A 22,969-nucleotide genomic window follows, 5' to 3' on the forward strand; every position below is an offset into this window, starting at 1 on the left:
AAGCCCATTCCTATTGGCCTCCCGACTGTGACCCTGTAAATAGCGGTAATAAACTGCTAGCGTGTTATACGAGACCCAGTGGCAACAGAGGGAAGAGGAGTTTGAATGGGAGTCTTTAATGGCACTGGAACGGTGGACACTCCGGTTGCGCTGGCACTCCGATTCATCGGGCACACAGCTGTAGTTGGCAGAGGGTGGACATTAGCCCCAGGGGGTTCTGGGACATGGGGCGAGGGCCTGGGAAAGACTTCTCATGGGAAAAAGCAACTCTCCTGCAGCAAGCTAACAACTTAATGAGCAGTTTATAGATTCTGTTTTTCACTCTGACATATTGGCTTGTTTTTGTTTACCATTGGCAAAAATCCCTGATTAAATCTAATTTGATGTCATGTAGTAACACAATACAATGTATTGCTTGATAGAACTCAATAAAAAAATAATACAGACTGTCTCATTTTCATGTTACTTTATTAATAACTGGTGCAATTGAAAGGACAAAAGGAAACATGAAAAAAAATTGTAAGAATGTAATTTGCATATTATATCATTAAATCTAAATATTAAAAGTGGTCTAGTTCAGAATAGAAATGACAAGTGAAATGATGAACAATGGCACACAGCTCTGAAGGCCACTAGTGTAGGTTTGTTAACATTTTCTGAAGTAATAAATGAATTAACCTAAAATGGAAGCAAGAACCTTGACTACCTTAAATGAAGTTGCTGTTATGTAGCAAACATAACACACTCAGTGCCACATAATGTCTACTGAATGATACTGCTAGGTGGTTTTCATTAGGCATCAAACAGAAAACGGGTTCATCAGCATTTAAGTTCACTGGGAGCTTCAGTAGAACATGTAACTTTCTTATCAATCACTATGTTTCATGTCAGTCTGGTGATGCTATATAACAGCTACAGCAAGTAAGGTTTTACCAAAATTAAACATTCTTTTTTCAATATTAGATAAAACAAATCAATGAACGCAGGCTGAGAAAACGCGGGACTGTAGAAGGCACAAATCATCTGCAGCAGTCTATGATTAAAGGTTATGCAGAAAGTATACATGAAGGTCAATGCCTTACATTTATGACCACTGTTTAAAAAAGAGAACAAAACATCTATCAAAGCAAGAATGACTGTCCTCTCGATTTGCTCTTATGCCATAAAGTGCACCCACTCATACATGTATGGAAGAATTTACATGGGCATGTCTGCAGTGTAATAGATACTCAAGATATTTTCAGACACTTTTTACTAAATTCCAGAAATGATAGATGGTATTTAAAAGGGCTAACGTTAAACATCAAATATCATCCGTTACAGCATGAACAATGTCCTTTCTGTTTTGAAGTTTAATGTGGGATAAGGTGCACAATTTGGAATATGGACCAAATTATTGTTGAATTGTTTTTTTTATTAACAGAGATATGGAAAGAGTATCTCCTATGCTCAAAACCCAAAAAAACCTGCTTGAGTTAACTGGAGATTGGACTTGTGCGACAGCAATAGTGGCAAAATTCAATAGCAAATCAGGAGCCATTGTGGAGGTAGAATCTTATCAGTTATACAAAATTGCTTGTGGCAGTATACATAGGGGCAGATTTGGGTTTGGGCATAGAAGCAACACATCAGCAATGTTCATATGGACCATTTAATCCAAGAAAACACCGGTCAAATTCACTGGGCACCAGACAGATTACAAATGAAAATAGGGAGGGATGAAATTGAAGGTGTCAATAAATAAACACTTGTTTCCATTACAGAATATTTTTGGTGCCAGAATACTTTGCTCTGTAACGTGTTTCCGATGCAGAAATATTGAAACAAGAATCATGATATTGGGGACACACTATGCACTGTTTGTATCAAAGGCTACTTCCAGTGCATGGTACAGTAGATCATCAACCTGACTCTCATTGGCTGTCTGATAAGACAGTGAAGTGTGATTGGTTGTTCTGAAAAACAATACACCCTGGGTAATGCCCTTACAACTTCTACACTCAGGAAATATGCTCAGGAAAGTGCCATTACGGTCACAGGGTTGAACATGGGAAGGTTTGAATCATCTTAAATCAGCTAGTGTATGAATACCCTTCTTACAGGACAAACGGAAGCCCGTCGGGAGTGACAGAAAGAGGCAGATTTTTTAAATGATCAATTTCTAGGGAATGTTGTTAGCCTCAAAGCACTCCGTTTTCCAGATTTGTACCATTTATTAATTAAGGCCGAGGTTGTTTTTCTGACTGTAAAACATCTTGATGTTCTTTTGGTTGTATTTTAGGGCTTGTCTGTAGAATCGGAAACATGGTAAAAGAGACATTGTTCTGTCTCCTCGTGTCAAATTGCAGATTTTCAGAACATTAAAAGTTATGCACAAAAGGCATTGAATGTTGATATGATCTAATATGAAAGCAGCTTCAAATGCACTGTAATAGCAGAATGACCCCGATATGTTGAATGCCACACATACTAACTTTAATTTTGAGTAGAGTTAAATCTTAGTTGCATGGTTTACAGATTAATGAATTATGTTCGACCCAATTTTAGGCTACACACCCTCCCTCCCAAAGAAAGCAAGATATGGGTGGGGAAACTTTTTCATTACTCTTCTTTCTGTGACTCAAATGAGTAAAACAAATTAAATATACAATACATAAACTGTGTGGGTGTGTGTGTGTGTGTGGGTGTGTGTGTGAGGCTGCCTGTATGTGTGTGCATGTGTGTGTGGATGTACGTGTATGTGTTTGTGGGTGTGTGCGGGTGTGTGCATGTGGTGCTGGGTGCCGTTGGTTTGTGTACTGTGTCACTGCACACCCTCTCACGCGTCTCTCTGTCGTAGCCTCTGGGCCTCCCGCACAGTTAGAGTACAGACATGGAGCGGGATGTGCCAATACAGCTATTTACAGCAGACAGAGCGTTGTCACACTGCTTGACTGACAGAGTGATGTGTCCCGGCAGCTGAACGTCACCAACTTATGCCAAAAGATAATGCTTAAGTGTCATTCTACCCTGCCTTTATAAACACTCAGTTCCCTTGTTACACTACAGCGTGCTATGGTCTAGTTTTCTTAGAGAGTAATGCTGAGATGTTTGGGGAAAGCATGCAGTCCACAGGGGCTTTTTCAGATGCGTTGTTTGGATCAAACGGTGGTCGTTTCATTCTGTCACCATGTTTAAACTGTACTGTCATACTGTGTCATTCTGTCACCATGTTTAAACTGTACCGTCATACTGTGTCATTCTGTCATCATGTTTAATCTGTACCGTCATACTGTGTCATTCTGTCACCATGTTTAAACTGTACCGTCATACTGTGTCATTCTGTCACCATGTTTAAACTGTACCGTCATACTGTGTCATTCTGTCACCATGTTTAAACTGTACCGTCAAACTGTGTCATTCTGTCATCATGTTTAATCTGTACCGTCATACTGTGTCATTCTGTCACCATGTTTAAACTGTACCGTCATACTGTGTCATTCTGTCACCATGTTTAAACTGTACCGTCATACTGTGTCATTCTGTCACCATGTTTAAACTGTACCGTCATACTGTGTCATTCTGTCACCATGTTTAATCTGTACCGTCATACTGTGTCATTCTGTCACCATGTTTAATCTGTACCGTCATACTGTGTCATTCTGTCACCATGTTTAATCTGTACCGTCATACTGTGTCATTCTGTCACCATGTTTAAACTGTACCGTCATACTGTGTCATTCTGTCACCATGTTTAAACTGTACCGTCATACTGTGTCATTCTGTCACCATGTTTAAACTGTACCGTCATACTGTGTCATTCTGTCACCATGTTTAATCTGTACCGTCATACTGTGTCATTCTGTCACCATGTTTAAACTGTACCGTCATACTGTGTCATTCTGTCACCATGTTTAATCTGTACCGTCATACTGTGTCATTCTGTCACCATGTTTAATCTGTACCGTCATACTGTGTCATTCTTTCAACATATTTAAACTGTACTGTCATACTGTGTCATTCTGTCACCATGTTTAAACTGTACCGTCATACTGTGTCATTTAATGTTTTAAAACAAAACTAAAATGGATTTCCAACAGAAGTGCCAATTCTTACCAAATTGTACGGTTTCCATCCCAAACAAATAGCTTGTGAAATAATGACAACAAAGACTGAAGCGGACTCTGAAAAAAAGGCTTTGTTAATCAGACTTTTCACTCTATGTCCAGCACTGCAAGAGTGAAGATGAACACACAAGTTCATCGTACTAGCTAACTAGCTATCGTTAAAATATTTTCAAACAGTAGACAGGCTTTTTTTTTTTTCTCAATTCCTTTCCCATTGGAGAAGGTCAGAGAGGAAGGACCTCTGGCTTGCAAATCCAATGGGTATTGAAGGGCGGTGATACAGACTTACTAAAGCAGTTAGGGCAGGTGCTGAATCTGAAAAAGTGGGCGGAGTTCTCGGCTCACACGGACCGATGTGTTGGAGTGAGTGACGCGCATAAAAAGAACAGATGGCCCATGCCCATCGGAGTGAGTGAGGCATGTCACCAAGGCGGACGGGCACATGCCAACTGGAAAGGGCACTAGATAGCAAAGGGCCATGTGCTCTGCACAGGTTGAGCCTTACCTGTGCACGTGCCTGAGTATAGATGCTATCTGATCTACAAAGGGTATCATGGGTTATCTTGGGTATGTCATTACCCCATGTTACGGGTGTTTCATACAACCCAATATGGACAAGGAGTATATTCCAAAAACGCAGCTAAATAAACGATGTAAAATAAATGAATATGGCAAGGCATATTACTGTATGCCAAATAAGGAAGTTGGTGTCATTAAGCTTGGGAGAGTCTGTCAATTAGGGATTCAGTGAATTAATGACTTATTAATGAATATGTTAAATTCATTTTTGTATTAATTTATTTTAGATAGGAAATAAGCCTAACAAAATTTGAAAAACCGTACAGCATGAAAGGACAGGTTACATTTGAACACACCTCTATATTGTGTACTGAAAAAAGGAAGTATTTCCTCTCTGGCTTGTCAACTGATACATACATAAGCAACATGTATTCTACTGAACAATGAAACAGGAGACTTTTGGTTAAAAATATCAGGCTCAACTGTCTGAAAATGGTGCATCATCATGCAAACCATGCAAAAAATGCAATTGTATTCATATAAAAAAATAAGTATTACAAAAATGGCATTGCATTTACAAGTATCCATTCAAACTCATTTTCTTTTTCCTGAAACCTGAACCTTTTAGTGTTTACGACAAACAATTGCATGCGGAACATGCAGTGCGGTTTGCTTTGCAGCGTTAAAGCTTTGGGCGTATATATAGTTGTTGTAAGTTAATGTTATATTTTTACATCTCAGCATTAAGTATGTTGTCATATGTGCGCTGTACTGTACAAAGTATCTATACTATAGAAACAGTTTTGTGTTTTCTTTCTGTGTGTGGACAGTCTTGAGACCTTGGCTTTTCTCTAGACTATTGGGGATTCGGATCTGGTGTCAAGTGTCAACTCAGTGCGTCTTGACATCAGGTCTACAGGGACAGGGTCTACCTGAACTGACTTGTGTAGAAACACATGGATTTCATCCATAAGAACTGACATCTGCCTACTGAACTTGAGTGAACATGCTGATTTCAGTAACGTCGGTTTAGACCGAAGACAAGTGTGTTTCAAAGGCATGGTGAAGGGGCTTAAGAGTGGGGATTTGACTTTGAGGATGACTGAGCATCAGGGGATTGTGTTCCACACAGACTCAGGGAAGCCCTCTCCGGTGGATGACAGGGGCAGCTGCCCCCCACCCCCGCTGGGTGTGAAGGGGTCCGTGTCCGTGTCCGTCTCCCCCTCAGCCAGGTAACGCCTGTCCCTTAACCCCCCTGACCCCCCTGATGTCCCCAGGGCGGGGTCCCCCAGGTCCTCGCGCTCCCCTGATATACTGAAGCCGCTGGGCGAACGCTCCAGCTCTTCGTGGTTAACAGAGAGCATGGAGAGCGGTGACAGGTCGGCCCCCGCTCCCTGCCCCGTGGTCCTCCGCTCCCCCAGGCGCTCCCCCAGGCGCTCCCCCGCGTGGGGACTGTGGGGCCTCCCATTCCGCTCAGCCAACTGGGTGTCCTGGAGGGAGCTGATGGGGAGCACGGTGGGCCTCTCCGTGTAGGTCGGGATGGGGGTTTGGTGTTGGGGTGTTGGCGGTTTATGGTCGGTAGGGGCGTAGCCACCCCCAGGCAGCCCGGGGACTCCTCCTCCTCGTCTGGCCGTGGCCCCTGGCTCCTTGTTATAGCTGTAGTAAGGCATCACCTTGCTCACGGGCACCTGGTAGGACATTTGGGGGCATGCCTCGGCGTAGTTGAAGAAAACCCGGCGGACCTCGGCGTAGGCTCCAACCCCCTTGCTGTCAGAGCGGCACACAGGGTCTCCCACCAACGGGTCCAGGGGCTCCGTGGTCATGTGGGCGGCGCCGGCCGAGTCCACCTGGAGATGCTCGATGTGCTGGATGTGCATGTCCACCAGGAAGTCCAGCTTCTTCTCCATGTCCTCGACCTGAGAACACACAACGGTACGGTACCTCCACTACTACCCTGATCCAACAGCACACACTGCCCGCTCTACTAAGCTCTTTCCCCGTGTACATGGACTGTCTCCGGGCCTCGCTCTCTCCCTACTGATCTGTAGACTAATATGCCAACAATGTCAATTTCCCAACGTCCCAAGCTTTTTTATTTATTTGAATTCTGGCACTTGGTTTTGCGTGTTCTCTCCTTTTAAGGGGAAATCTGAACTAAAAGCAAATAACACTGACTGATGGCATTATTGAACGTTTACTGTGCAGTACTGTACCTGTCTCTCCACTCTGACAAATCTACCCATCATGCTCTGGTCTTGGTCAGCATCTGGCATGGATGCTTTGGCTAGATAGGATTCATGCCTGCAAAACATTTACAGGTAAATACAGTTTGATCAGAGCAATGCAACACAATGCCACTGCCACACATCAAGCGTTCATCAGGTAAGTCGTTGCAAGGTTGTATGACGTCCGGCTACTGTTTTAAAAGATAATGCTCAGACCTTGGTGACTGTTGCGTTGAGAAGGGAAAGGGTGTCGGTTGTTTGTTCGGGTTCTTCTTATGTTTCGGGGTCAGAGCAGCACCAGGCGTGAGGATCATATCTATTCTACAAACACAAAAACCAAAAAGATCAACAACTAAAATACTGACATATATGATGTCGACCACTGAGTTGATGTTCACCACAAGTAATTGTGTCAATTAGGGATTCAGTTCAAAGTTTCTCATTAATGTCATAGATCTCAATAACTTGTTTTTCTTGCTGGACATTTTCTATGGCACATCTGTATATGTTAGAGGTTGGCAGGCATAGCCATTTAGACGTATTTAAACATATTTTCACATATTTCGGGTAAGGTTGGTCTTAACAGCAAAATTAAAACAATTATTTAAGGCACATTGTGGCTAAAATAACATTAAGTGCAGAGAGAGATGTCATACAAAAACTCAAAATGGAGACCAAACTCTGCTCACCTCGTCTGGAGGTATTTGATTCTACAAAGCATGTCCAGGTGGCCAGCAGAGTACTGCTCAATCACGTCCTTGACATCATATGGCCTCAAGGTCTCCTTGAACTTCTTCTTGTTCAAAAGGAACCTCATGATCCTGTATGACAGAAATACATTGAATAAAAAATCTCTGTAATTATAGCACATTTTAGCTCTTTTTAATGGTTGAATAAACTTGTGGCCTGTAGTGGTCCAGCAGTCTGGGCTCCTGCCTCCAGGGCACATTTTCTACTGCCTGTGTTCGAATCTTGTTCTCTGCTCTTTCAAAAAACTTCCCTATTTTTGTCCTCTTTACCATATAAAGAAGACAAAAACAGAAAATATACATATAGGAAACATATATGTAATGCTTGCTGCTTTTTATAGTTTCAAATCAGTTTTTCTTCATATAGATGTATCTTTAATGACAGCAGTTGGCTTGGCTCAGATCAATAGCTTTGAATGGGATGAGACATCATTGTATCTGAATGCCAAAACAAGGCATATTTCTGCAAATGGCTGTCATTAATTAAGAATGTGGACTTCTCTGACTGTTACCCAATGTGTAATGACCCTGTGTGTCCACTATAGCATGATCGAAGTGTGGGTTGGGAGAAAAGTTAAAGATAATGCACTTAATCTAATGTGAACAAGCAAGATGGTTAATAATGTTATTGGGAAGCCTGTGATTTGCCTGTGACTCTAAAACCACAATTGAGAACAGGAGATAAGCTAGTTCCTAGCAACTGAAGACAGATTTGTGTGGGAAAACAACTCATTACAATCTGATTTTTACCTCCCGCACCAAGGCAATCCCTTTTTGGTGACTTAAACTCAACACCTTTTTCATAGTTCTTTGGTGCTACACTCTCATTTTGACAGTCAGCGTCTTGAAATGGTATCCTACAAAGCTAGCCATTCCATTCAAAACCCTATTCACCCACAGATAATGGTGTGGAAGGAAACAGACATTCACATGATGCTTTGGTTGTGTTGATCACTCATCTCTCCAGCAGTCATGCTAGATTAGGTTCCTACTTTATGTCAAAGGTGTGGCCTATAGATTTCAACACTGTTGTATGTGTGTGTGTGTGTGTGTTTCCCTTCCATAATTATATGCACCAGCACACATACACACATAACTTTTAACTGGTGTGCCTGAAATAAAGGAAATGCAATGGTGCTCTTTTATAACAAGAATATCACACACAATCATTGCCTCATTCTCTTACTGGACATTTTCATCAAATGCAATTCAACGTTAGTGTTACTGCATTTTGTCCTGGGTCATAGACCGCCGTTGAACCATCACACCATCTAACAACGCCTGGCTGAATATAAATATTCTGCTCTGAACTACTGCTTTTACCTGACTGCCCTGATTACCAGCTTCAGTGTGGGGATCATCTCCTCCAGGAGGATGTCTGCAGGGAAGCCTCTCTCCTCGGGGTCCTGCAGGGCTCCAGCTTCTGCGTGAACAAAAACAGGCCCTACTTACAGTCCCCTCAGAAAGTATTCAGAGCCCTTCACGTTCTTTACATTTTGTCGTGTTTGTTTATTCCCATCAACCTAAAACAATATCCCATAACAACAACGTAAAAACATTTTATAAATTAATTCCAATTTACTGAAACACAAAATCAAATGCACATAAGAATTTACACACTTGACTCAGTACTTTGCCATAGCATTTTTGGCAGCTATTCCAGCATTAAGTCTTCTTGGGTGTGCCTCTATCAGCTTTTCACACCTGGTCAGTTTCTCCTGTTCTTCCTTGGATTGAATGAGGTGCACTGGTGAAATGCGATCTTATCTTCAGGTCTCCTCACAAATGTTTAATAGGGTTCAAGCCCGGGCTTGGGCTGGGCCACTCAAGGACACTCACAGAATGGTCCTGAGACCACCCCAACGTTGACTTGGCTGTGTGCTCTGGGTCTTTGTTGTGCTGAAAGATAAATATTTGCCCTGGTCTGAGGTCCTGTGTGCTCTGGATCAGGTCTTCAGGGACCTCTCTGTATTTTGCTCAGTTCATCCTTACATCAATCCTGAACAGCCTCCCTGTCCCTGAGCTGACAAAGAATGATGCTTCCAACACCATGCTTCACCAACAGGATGGTATTAGCCAGGTGATAGAGTAGCACATGTTCCTCACCAGACGTAGCGCTTGGCATTGAGACCCAACAGTTAGATTCTATGGTCTGGTGAGACCAAAATGTATTTCCCCATGCTGTCAACAGTCCTTCAGACAGCATGTTATATAACTTTCACTCCGGAGTGGCTTCTGTCTAACCATTCTACCATAAATGCCTGATTGATGAAGTGCGGCAGACAGAGATGGTTGTCCTCCTGACAGGTTCCCCCATCTTGCAGAAAAGATCCCTGACAATGGTCCTTCTTGCCTGGTTAAACAGCTTGGCCGGACAGCTAGCTCAATGTAGAACCTTGGTGATTCCAAATTTATTTTTCACAGTGACAAAGCCTGCTGTGCATCTGGGAACTTTTATTGTTGTAGCTTTTTTCCTCCAGATCTATGCATTGTGGTCTACACAGAGTTCCTGGGACTTCACAGCCTGATTTTTGTTTATGCATTATGAAAATGAGACATTATATCGACAGGTGCGTGTCTTACTAAATCATGTAAAATCAGTTGCAATCCCAGGTGGACTCCAGCCCACTTATCATGTCAAGGGAAGATCAAAGGACACAGGATGCATCAAAGGATTCATCTGAGCTTGTCTTTGAGTGTTCATGGCACAGGATCTAAATACTTACGATGTACAATGAGATATTTTAGCTTTTAATTCTCGATAAATCAGCAACATTAAAAAAAAACTAACAACCAAAGGCATTGCATCTGTGCAAAAACAAGTCAAATTTGAACCAAGGATGTAGCTACATTTGAGATCTATTCTTTATTATTAATGTGGCCTTAGTTAAGCTGAAAAGAAACACACTCTGGACGGCTTGTCGAACACTGATCATGGAAGTAGGCCAGAATCTGATAGACAGCACATGACGGATGATTTGTACTGTGTTTTAAAACAGACAAGTGTATTGCACATCATGTGGAGGTGCGTAAAGACATCCTGCTAGACAATACCAGACAAAGGCGTCGAGGCATCACCGCAGGGTTTCAGGATTGTCCACATATAACCAGGGCTGGGTGATAATAAAGTATAATTTTTCGATTTTTTTTATAATTCAATAATGAAAATGAAGTAATCCATGATACTGTGATATTAGTCATTTTGCTTTGGACATATCTGTAACAAAAAGCTTTCTCAAGCTTCATCCGGTAAGTGTCCAAAACAGTCCCATTTTAAAACATCTGAGCGTTAAATGCATACCCATTAGCAGCTCACTTACTAGCTTTCAGACATAGCTATGTGGCCGGCCCGAGGGTTACTAGTGAGGGAGTCCGCCCTGGCAGATATTGGAGAAGTTTCTACAGACTAAGAGGGGACCTACCACTTCTGTGATATCGAACTGGCTCAGGTTTTTAAAATATGATAAAGAGCAGGACATTTTATTCATTTCTTCTTTTTTCTGAAATGTTTTCTTCCAGCTGAGTACACTGACGGCATGAGTCAGCATGTAGCTGAACACACCTAACCCTTCTGTCAGTCCCAAACTAAATCAAACAACCATAATAACAGTATATTAAAAAGAAAAGTTGTGTTTTTGTAAAGTACATTTTAGGATAAGAATGACGACAGAGATATGAAAATATATATAACGTCATTAAATATATCATAATTTGTTTAAAGCAGTGTACTTAGTCTTGTGTTTGAGTGTCTTGATATCTGTGTCCTGTTTTGTCTGTACACTCTGCTTTTCGTATTTCTGTTAGTTTTATTAATCATTGAACCTAAACAGTATGTGTTAACATGTACAATGGGGAGAATAAGTATTCGATACACTGCTGATTTTGCAAGTTTTCCCACTTACAAAGCATTTAGAAGTCTGTAATTTTTATCATAGATACTCTTCAACTGTGAGTGACGGAATCTAAAACAAAAATACAGAAAATCACATTGTATGACTTTTAAGTAATTAATTTGACATAAGTATTTGATACATCAGAAAAGCAGAACTTAATATTTGGTATTATTTTAACATCTTCAATGCTCTTTCTGAGGGAAGGAGGTTGTTGGCCAAGATCTCGCGATACATGGCCCCATCCATCCTCCCCTCAATACGGTGCAGTCGTCCTGTCCCCTTTGCAGAAAAGCATCCCAAAAGAAGGATGTTTCCACCTCCATGCTTCACGGTTGGGATGGTGTTCTTGGGGTTGTACTCATCCTTCTTCTTCCTCCAAACATGACCATCTGGATCATGCAGATGGTCATTGGCAAACTTCAGACGAGCCTGGACATGTGCTGGCTTGAGCAGGGGGATCTTGCGTGCGCTGCAGGATTTGGTCAATGACCTGAAGAGAGCTGGGCTGATCCCTCACCTTCCTCATGATCATTGATGCCCCACGAGGTGACATCTTGCATGGAGCCCCAGACCGAGGGAGATTGACCATCATCTTGAACTTCTTCCATTTTCTAATAATTGTGCCAAGAGTTGTTGCCTTCTCACCAAGCTGCTTTCCTATTGTCAAGTAGCTTATCTGAGCCTTGTGCAGGTCTACAATTTTATTCCTGATGTCCTTACACAGCTCTCTGGTCTTGGCCATTGTGGAGAGGTTGGAGTCTGTTTGATTGAGTGTGTGGACAGGTGTCTTTTATACAGGTAACAAGTTCAAACAGGTGCAGTTAATACAGGTAATGAGTGGATAACAGGAAAAACTAACAGGTCTGTGAGAGACGGAATTCTTACTGGTTGGTAGTTGATCAAATACTTATGTCATGCAATAAAATGGTAATTCATTATTTAAAAATCATACAATGTGATTTTCTGGATTTTTGTTTTTGATTCTGTCTCTCCCAGTTGAAGTGTACAGACCGTTACATGCTTTGTAAGTAGGAAAACAGGCAAAATGGCACTGTATATGCAGGGCCTGGACATAATCAGAACAAAAATGGCCAGGAATAAACAGGGCTTTGCATGGGAAATTTCTGAACTGGAATTACAACCCTGATTCCAAAAAAGTTGGGATGATGTGAAAAATGCAAATAAAAACAGAATGCAATGATGAGCAAATCATTAATACCTATATTTAATCTAAAATAGTACAAAGACAACATATCAAATGTTGAAACCGAGAAATGTTTTTGGAAAAATACATGCCCATTTTGAAACTGATGTATGTTTACCACTGTGTTGCATCACCTTTTCTTTTAATAATACTCTAAGAGTTTGGAAACTGAGGAGACCAATTGTGGTAGTTTTGAAAGTGAAATTTTCCCATTCTTGCTTGATATATGATTTCAGTGGCTGACCAGTTCAGGGTCATCATAACGCGCCAAATGTTTTCAGTGTGTGACAGGTCTGGACTGCAGGCCAGTTTAGCACCTAGACTCTTTCACTACGGAGCCATGCTGTTGTAATACATGCACAATGTGGTTTGGCATTGTCTTGCTGAAATAAGCAATGCCTTGAAATAAGGATGGCAGCATGTTCCTCCAAAACCTGTATATATTGTTCAGCATTAATGGTGCCTTCATAGATGTGAAAGTCATGCCATGTGTACTAATGCAACCCCATACCATCACAGATGCTGACTTTTGAACTGTGTGCTGATAAGAAGCTAGATGGTCCCTTTCCTCTTTAGTCTGGAGGCATCCATCATTCCCAAAAATAATTTCAGATTTTGCTTTGTCAGACCACAGGACAGTTTTCCACTTCGCCTCAGTCCATCTAAAATGAGCTTGGACCCGGAGAAGGCGGTGGCGGTTCTGGATCTTGTTTATGTATGGTTTCTTCTTTGCATGGTAGATTTTTAACTTGCATTTGTGGATGCAGCGACAGTGTGTTCACAGACAATGGTTTTCGGAAGATTTCCAGAGCCAATACAGAGATGTCCACTACAGAATCGTGTCTGTTTTTAATGCAGGGCCCGAAGATCACGACCATCCAATATTGATTTTTGGCCTTGTCCCTTGCATACAGAGATTTCTCTGGATTCTCTGAATCTTTTAATGATATTACTGTATGTACCACAGATGATGAGATCCCCAAACTATTTGCAATTTTACATTGAGAAACGTTATTCTTAAATTTTTGCACTATTTGCCAGGGCAGTCTTTCACAGAGTGGTGAACCCCTCCCCGTCCTAACTTCTGACAGACCCATTCTCTCTGGAATTATCTTTTAATACCCAATCATGTTAATGACCTGTTGCCAGTTGAGCTATTTAGTTGTGTGACATTCCACAAGGTTTCCAGTCTTTTGTTGCCTTTGTCCCAACTTTTTGAAACATGTTACTGGCATCAAATTCAAAGTGGGCATATATTTTTTATTAAACAATAAAATGTCTCATTTACAACATTTGATATGTTGTCTTTGTACCATTTCCTATTGAATATAGGGTTTAAATGACTTGCACATCATTGCATTCTGTTGATGTACATTTGACGCAGCGTCCCAACCTTTTTGGAAACAGGGTTGTATATTGATCCCAACCCAAAATCAGTTTACCTTCAGAGCTTTGACGGATGGCATAGGCCTTCATCCGAAAAGCTGTGCGGAAGCGCTCCCGATTACTGAATCCCCCGGGTTTGGGCTCCTTGGAAGGACTCTCTTCAATGGAGTCCTGGTTCACTGGCATCAGCCCTTTACCCCTCACTGTCGACGACTGTCGTGAATTAGGCATGCGACAACGCTCAAGCAAACTCAGCTTTTGACTAAAGATGAGAAAGAGAAAAGGAGGGGTCAGTGGGAAAAACGTTTTACTATGAGTCCGAATTTATTAAGTTAAATAAATTATAATAGCGGTGATGACTATATGCCTGAATGTGCTGAAAGTATGGTGGAACAGTCCGCCAAACTTGGTCTGTGTTAGCTGATAGCAAAGGCATTGGCTTAATATGCTTAGTCTACCATCATCTCCCACACCACGCCGGCGTCTTATGCCCCCAAACACCATGTCGCAACGCTGTTGCAGGAAAGCTGGACTGTCTGGATAGATACCACACTGACTCTGTGCATAACATGATGTTTACTGCTTCAATAAACAAGTTAATTTCTACAGTTTGTTACTACAGTAGCCGGCTAGCTAATTGAAAGAACATAGAATTTTTGTGTAGTAGAAAAACGTCTGGTTTGCTTCTCTTGAAAGGTTTGGTTCTGGCTAGACTGGATGTAATCAACAAGTGCTCACTTACATAAACAAACGTCACAAATGCAACCTAATTTGGTACCACACCTCAAGGTAAAGATGCCAAAGACTTTACTCAATAGGTCACTCCCATAGAATGATATGCTCAGTCCCAAACTTCAAACGGTGGTTGTGCCAGGCACATAAGGGGCTGTGTTTTAGACACTGCAAAAGATAACTGCACTTTGGCAGAAAACCTACAGACTTGGTTTATATTGTTTGTGGACTGGACTGTCTGCTGGGACACTCCAAAGAATATGGAGACATTTTCAAATTCGGCATGCGGCCTAAACGTAACAGCGCTTCAGTGCCGAGGTGTAAACAGAAACTCAAAGGCCACAGTAAGAGATTGAAATCCTTTACAGTCAAATTCACTAACAATTTTTGGCAGTGCAGAAAGCTCCCTCTGTAAAATAAGACTCCTGTGCCTTAAAGGGTAACCAGAGCCGACAACAGCAAAACAAGGCCCCTGAAACTCTGAGGCATTCTACCAACTTTGCTCCCACAGCAGGGACACAATATGCCCCTCTATTTGCCTTGAGCAGAAAGGGCCAGCAGATTACCGCGCTGAGAGGCCGGAGAATAGGAAGCTTTTGAAGGAAGAGAAGCCTCCTTTCTGACTGCTCCTCCCGACAGGATAAAGGACAGAAAATTGGTTGTGATTATCTTCTGGTGGCAATAAACGACGCAGCTCACAAAAAGTGGAACTCCGACCCCCTCCCACCCACCAAACTGTGTTTTCTTTTTTTTTTTTTACAAGTCTGCCTTTGAAACTACACTTACAAGAGGCCCCTCATGTATGATGTAATTTCTAGAGAAATGAGATAGTCTTTTCTATGTTACAAAACACTGAGATCGGGGTCGGTAAGAAAGGAGATAACCCTTCCTTCTGGGTTATCACCCTTTAGTTGTATATCAAGGTTACTTTTGTTTCTCTCTGGTCTGATATTCACCTGATCTTTCAGCCGAGAGCGATAATGTCAGATCACGAATTTCCCACCCCAAGATCGTATTGATGCACTTGGAAAATCTCTCCTCCACCTCCATCCCAAGTCTCTCTTCCTCCTCTCTTCCTCTCCCTCCCTTTTCTCTTTCTCCCTGCCTGTCTAAGTCTTGGCAGAGGTGCCCGGGCCTGTCTTTGGGGTGGTTGCCAAGTAGCATTTAGGGGCAGTAATTCAACCCTGAGTGGTGAACATGGATTAGCAGAGAGGAGGGCGGTGAGGCCAGGTCGTAGGAGCGTAACGTATACTCGTCTAGGGTTGTAAAGAGGGCCAGAACTGGGCCAAGACAATGATTGTGTCCCGAAAACATCATATTTCTCCCCAAGTGTACACTTGTTCACTACCTCTCACAAATGCATTGTATTTAGGCAAGCGTGGTCTAGATTGAATGTCCATTTACAACATATTACATTTTTTAGCAGTCATTTCCTTTTAAATCAGCAAAAAGGAAAGTGAACATGTGCAGGTATTGTGGCAAATAACTCCTCAATAATGTTTTTAAAGAGGAGTACAAAAATCTACTATGAATTGAGAAGGGGCCATAGGAGAGAAATGCATATTTCTATAGCAATATTTACACAACACCTACTTCTGATACCATTGTCTAAAACAGACTGCAGACTTAATTTTTTCGGTCAAATCCTTGTCAGTCAGAACCAGGTTTGAGTTGAAAGTGAGGGCAAAACATCCTAAATTTGCTGCAGCATTTAGCCAATTCATCAGCCCAGTTTTGCATTGTCATTTCATAACCATGTCAGTAAACTGATCTGTACTAACAGTGGTCATGATTTACCCAGATCTTGAATAAATAACTTCCTTACGGTTTTCAATCATATACAGCTCCGGAATTGTTTTTGACAACTGCACCTTTTTATTTCCTTTCCAAAAAAGTCAAAAAGGAAGGTTTTGAGAGAGGAAGAGGGGTTCAAATTAAGAGAACACTGCAAATTGAACACTTCTGTTTCTCACTCAAAACTTTCTGTTATGGGTTGGCTGCTCTCCCCTGCCCTGAGTGGGTTGTCTCTTCTTTTATGTCGTGTCTGTGTTTGTCTGTGTTGTCTGTTCAGAGCACTGGAGGCATTCTCAGAGGATAGTACATCAAGGGGCGTGGCCGCATCAGCCCTGCTCAGCCGTTTCTTCACAGCTGCAGCCACTCTCCATGATTCAACACTGCAGTACTTAAACCCGGGCTGATCACCTCTTCAGCGCCAGTTCGTTAACTACAAACCCATGTGGTAACTAGGCTCTAGCTCCTGTTGTTTTGTTTCGTCCTTGCGTTCTAGTGTTTGACCTTACCTTGTGTTTCCGTCCAAGATTCCGTCCTGACCCGCTGCCTCCTCCGCTTACCTGCATGCTTCCAGCTCCACCGTCAGCTCCCACCTCCTCGCTGGGAATCCTCCCGTGTGCAGCCTTGTACTCACCGCCGCCTGTCCCCCTCGGATCCCTCAGTCGCCTCGCCTTCATCTCGGACAAGCCTCAACCTCCATTACACCTCCGAGTACTTTCTCTCAGTTCATTAAACTCTATTACTAACCGCTAACATTGCCTGTGTGTCATCTCTGCGTTCTGGGTCAGAACAGTCCCATAACACTTTCCTTTTCAACTTTTTAAGAAAGGAAAGAAAAAGGTGCAATGGTCTCTTAATTGTTTCCAGAGCAGTATTTTGATGTGGTCCTGTATTAATGTCCTTTGGCAAAATGTAACTTTTAATTATGAATGCCAACACGTCACAATTATCACACTCTCCAGATGATATAACAGTCATTCATAATTGAAACATAACTAATGGACTTACTAATAGATTTCTAAAAATAAGATATTGAGAATCTACAGACTTCATTAAAGATGAAGGCTGAGAGAATGTCATAAAACCATTTATTTATATATTTATTGAACAATGGCCACTGATAAAGTTGATCCCAGAATGCCTTTTTTTGTTAAAGTGGCATTCTGGGACCCTTTTTAGTCTTTAAAGATCAAGGAATTTTCATTAGAGTTGTATAACAGGCATGTGATAACAGTCTCCAAGATGAATCAGTAGAAGAGATTAGACAACATTGTCATACAGTACCTTGCTATGCCCTCCAAAGTATCCTTCCTTTGGAAAAAGATAAGAATGAAAGAATATGAACACCATGTTTATAATTGAAAAACGCCTGAGGGGTTTAGTACCATCAACTCAACAAGCATTGGCACCCTTCATAAAATTGAGCAAAAGGAGAATGCAAAAAATAAACAACACAAAATAAATCGTATTCAAGTCCTATTGGGCTCACACTTAAAGGGGATAATAATAATAATTTATCAAACACAAAATATTTCAATGAGTAGTATGATATTATTCTGAAGAACAATCCTTTCAAAAGTACTGGCACCACTACAATCAATACTACTTTAAGAGTGTATAACAGCACTGAGCCTCATCCTGTAAAGTCTGACATCCTGTAAAGATCCTTGATAGTCTTAGGTTTGCACGTGTGGACTGCCCCCTTCAATTCAGATCACAGGTTTTAAATTGGATTCAAGTCCAGAGACAGAGAAGGCCATTGTAAACCACTGATTGCCATTGCCACTAGTAGCGAAATAGCCCCAAAGCATCAACAACCCTGCATATACCATACTTTACTGTGGATATATGTTGCTTTTCCTAGTATTGAGTCCTCTTTTGTTGCCAAACATGCAAATGGTGCACGTGGCAAAGAAGTGACATTTCTGTTTCATCTGACCACAAACACGAATTATGGTTCCTATAACACTTGGCATAGTTCAAACAATCTGTGGGTCGGCCCCTGTAAGGGCTACTTCTGGTCATCCCTCCCCGTTCTGGGGCTGTGCAGTTCCCAAATTGGGATCCTTGGATCCTTCTCGGCCTCCCTCGACATCTTCCTCACAGTGCGTGGGGGCAACATGCACATGCGTCCTCTTGTTGGCCTATCTGAAACTGCTGAAGACTTCCCTGACTGTGCTTAGGGGTATTTTCAACTGTTTATGTATTTTTTCTATCCTTCCCCTGATTTGCGTAGGTCAACAACCACCTGTCTCTGTAATCTGAAAGTACTTTCGTTTTACCCATGGTAATGCATAACAAAGTGATTTTACATGCGTGCAACCTTGTGCTCATACTCCAAGGAACCACAAACAGGACAAATGCATCAATACAGTTCCTGGGGAACTGAGAATAACAGTCATAACAGACGCCACTGTTTGGTTTTAATTGAGGGTGCCAGTACTTTTGAATCCTGTGTCTTGCATAAAGATTGTAGAATTACTTGTTGACATAAAACTATACAGCTCCCCCTTATGTGTGAGCCCAAACTATGACCTACAGTATTGCACATTTTTTGCATAGAATTTAGTTTAATTTAATAAAGGGTTCCAATACTTCTTGAGTTGAATGTATTGGCCAGTAAAATATGTCTGAGGGTTGTTAATTCACCAGCTAAAACATGGAGTGCCTGGATACAGGCCTCAGACATGGTACACTGGCAATTATAAACTGGATTTTTGAATTCAACGGGTACCACATCACAACTTGTTACTGCTCTAATTAAGTTTATAATAGTTTATAATAGCAATAAAAGCAAGAGCAATCCTATTGGGTCCTCCATGCTGATTGGCTGAAACAGCTTTTTGGGCATGTGTATATCAGACAATATACCATTCACAAATCATGCGAAACACCATGATTGCCTGGGATGCCTTATTGCTTAATAATACCACCAATCCCTGAGGTGCCTGACTGTCAGGTGGGCATCATACACATGGTATATTACCGGATATACACATGCCCAAAATGCTATTTCAGCCAATCAGCATCCAGGACCAACTAGGATCACTTTACATGAGTAAGCTAGGGAGTCTTTGCATTACATCTATTTTTTATAATATTAACTAGGCTATGTTTGGCTACAAGAGGCAGTTAACATGACATTAGATGCTTATTCAATCACATTCACTCATTTTAGTTCCTTTCTTGTATAAGGATAATAACAGAAATTTCACTTAAATTAAATTTTGAAGAAGAAAACAAAGCATTGATGAGATGACCGAAAGACAGTTAAAATAGGACCAGATGGCATCTGTGTTACCTCACAGATTTCTAGTCTGTTTGGTTGCAGGAATCCAGTTTTCTGTGGAAACCAATGTCTCCAATTCAGGCTAATGTAAATCATGCAAACTAAAAAATGAAACAAATAAAGTTCAACAAATCATTTGGTTATGATACAAACTCACAAATGAATTGAAGAATAAATAAGTCACATGTCAAATTGACAGTAACACACGTATCTGACAAGAACACAGCATGCCACAGATGATACATGGCAAGTTTCATACATCAGAAATGTAAGCAAGTACGTGCCTGAAACATGGTAATGAGATGACCGTTTCGTAGAATCTCCATGTGGAAATAAGGTCATCTCTGATTGGATTGGTGGCATAGTATCGCCAGGCAGACTGCACACAAAAGAATACAAATTTTGTAAGGAAAGTCGCCTTACAGGATTGTCCTTATTTGTGCGTGTACCAGTTGTTAACTGCATTAATAACCAGTCTATACATTATCACCACTACGACTAGGCCGTGGGAAATAATGGCAGAGGCCGCGCAGGGTTCTGTCCTGGACCCAGTGAAATCTTTCCATTCACTGCGACAAACCCGATCTTTACAACCGTTTTCCCAGCCAGCACACTTGGTTCTTTGGAAGATGTGGGAAGATGTCTTTTTTAGTTTCAGACTGGTCCTAGAAATAGCCCTAAAGACTACCCTTAAACAAGGTGCCTATAAGTCACGTCCGCGACATTTGTCATGCGGGGGGAATGTTCCCGGAAGCCAGGCAACTACCCTATAACACTGAAAGAAAGTTGTGGGAAGGTTATTTTCAAAATGATCACACTTCTATTGCTTTGTAAGAGACATCAGACCTGTTGGTGCTACCTGGGTCAATCGTGTTGTCAGTAGGGTGATACTGTACACCGTTGAACTAAGCTACCCATCGGAGTAGAGAGGTGGCACGGGTGAACTCATTCTATGTAGCCGTTTTCCATTGAAACAGGCATGACATGAAGTGGAGACAGCGGGAAAGCAGACAGAGAGCAGTGCAAGGATTCACGACCACACAAGCAGGGGAACTGCACGTGTGACTGCCTATGGAGGCCACACGCAAAATGTGGCCCAGTTTGGCCTGTCTCATACATTCTGTATCTAGACAGAAAGAGATTCCCCAATCAGTTTTGAGATCATCCAGTGTTTTTCCAGGTGGTAATCTGCAAACATAAACCATTGATATGGGCATAATACTTGTGCTAGTTAATTCTGCGGGAAATATAGTAGATAATGGCACACAGAATGTTATTGTATGGAGATACTGTATAATACATAAAACATTGATTTTCTATCAAGGAGTTTTATTAACATACAGTATATCAAAATATTAGGGTGCTTTTGCGTGTTAAAATCCGACGGGGGCTCTTACTGTGAAGTCTCACCTGAATGAGCCCAGCGGCTGGATGTCTACGCTTCTCAAAGTGTTTCTGTCTGTGCTGCTCCTGGACCTTTAAAGCCAATCCTGAGCCCAGGATGCCCTAGAGGAAAGAGACAGGCAGCATCAATGACCCATCAAAGCCTCAATCAACTACAGATCCCTCCTGAGAAGCTTTTCAGTAAAGTCAACATTGTGTAGTTTGAGGAACATTTTCAAAAAAACAAACAATGTATCCAGAAAAGAAATTGCACATCATCAATGAAAGAATACTTCATGATTTTGAGATCCATTCAAGTAATCCTTGGATAATTGGGGTTTGTGTTCAACTCCTCCCCTCGTGCTAATGAACTATTGTACTAGTCGTCCCTTGCCAATCAATCGCCCTAGTTACCCTCACAACACGGACTAGCAAGTTACCTGTCTTATGATTTTTCTTTCCGTCACGCTGGGTTGAGGTAGCGTTTTACCGTGACGCGTCTCAGGAATGGATGCTCTCTCGGCCTCTAACCTGTGCTTTCCACCCCTAACTCAACCCAGCACAATGAACAACTCGCATCCCCACAGCTGAACACTAAGCCTTATACCTCATCCTTGTATACAGTATCAGCCTCCTGACAAGCCCATTCTTTTACTACTTCCACAGGTCCACCTCACTCATCCACCTCAAACATCCATGCTCTCGATCGACACCATGTCGTCATTGAGGCTGTCAACCAATCACAACAACCAATCAGGCCACCATCGACTCTTCAAGAGCACCAGCTAGCCATTGATCTACACATTTGAACTCCATCCAACCAGCCAGTGAGGAACAGCTCCCAGTGAGTAACTTCAGAATATCCCTAAAACATACATACAGTATGTTGAAGATGTGGTAGGTACGTACAGTAAATAACAAGTATTTAAATAATTATCCAAAACACCTTAAGTAGGGTCTATTCACCTGTAATAACCTATAACCTCACCCGAGACTGCCCAAAATGAAAGGAAGACCGTGATATATAGGAAGTGGTACTCATAATATATATGTATTTCACAGATGAACAAATGCATGTGTAAGGTATGCAACAATTAAAACGTGTTTGTTTTTCCCAATATACTTTAGCAGATGCAATTACCTACAGCAACGTACAGTAATAAGAGTAGAGTCCATCCACTAACAGGTACTGTCCTCTCATGGGAATAAAACCCACAACAAGGTGCAGTAGGGTGGCATAGTGGTCAGACCGTGGGATCACTTAACAAGCAGTCGCTAGATTTAAGTCGCTAAAACGGAATGGAATCGGTCATTCTGTCACTGAGCACTGAAAAAAAAAGAAAGCCATGTGTCTGTGTTACAAATCTAAAATATAGTTTCTAGAATTTATCTCACTCTAAACAATCATGGAACCGGCCTTATCTAGACAGTTGCTACTCACTGCAGGCAAAGCGAAGAAGGACACTCCGATGAGAGCAAAGGTGCCTGCCAGCAGCCTGCCAGCCCACGTCTTTGGGGTTTTGTCCCCGTAACCAATGGTGGTCAAGGTGATCTACATACAGGGGCGAGAGATGGAGATTTTTATTCATTGATTACATTTACCTTCCCTTCTAATTGAATAATTATTCATCTTCCTCGTGGTGATTTGTATTTGCTGTTCTGCTACATTTAACTTTTAGCCACCAAATAAGG

General features: G+C 41.7%; 1 protein-coding gene across 3 annotated transcripts in view; it reads right to left on the reverse strand.

Moving 5' to 3' along the window:
• Positions 1-4,886: 4,886 nt before the first annotated feature.
• Positions 4,887-22,969, reverse strand: part of kcnq3 (potassium voltage-gated channel, KQT-like subfamily, member 3) — a 90,263-nt gene continuing 72,180 nt past the window's right edge. For all 3 annotated transcript variants that reach the window (XM_010893045.4, XM_020045496.2, XM_020045497.2), the window contains exons 7-16: positions 22,719-22,829; positions 21,305-21,400; positions 20,179-20,273; positions 17,890-17,916; positions 14,139-14,344; positions 8,923-9,022; positions 7,540-7,671; positions 7,067-7,171; positions 6,839-6,926; positions 4,887-6,541 (exon numbers count right to left, since the gene is read on the reverse strand). In XM_010893045.4, coding sequence (XP_010891347.2) covers positions 5,735-6,541; positions 6,839-6,926; positions 7,067-7,171; positions 7,540-7,671; positions 8,923-9,022; positions 14,139-14,344; positions 17,890-17,916; positions 20,179-20,273; positions 21,305-21,400; positions 22,719-22,829 — 1,767 coding nt within the window. In that variant the 3' untranslated portion in view covers positions 4,887-5,734. The remainder of the gene's footprint in view (positions 6,542-6,838; positions 6,927-7,066; positions 7,172-7,539; positions 7,672-8,922; positions 9,023-14,138; positions 14,345-17,889; positions 17,917-20,178; positions 20,274-21,304; positions 21,401-22,718; positions 22,830-22,969) is intronic.

This window comes from Esox lucius, chromosome 3 (genome assembly GCF_011004845.1).
Source record: "Esox lucius isolate fEsoLuc1 chromosome 3, fEsoLuc1.pri, whole genome shotgun sequence".
NCBI classification, from domain to species: Eukaryota; Metazoa; Chordata; class Actinopteri; order Esociformes; family Esocidae; genus Esox; species Esox lucius.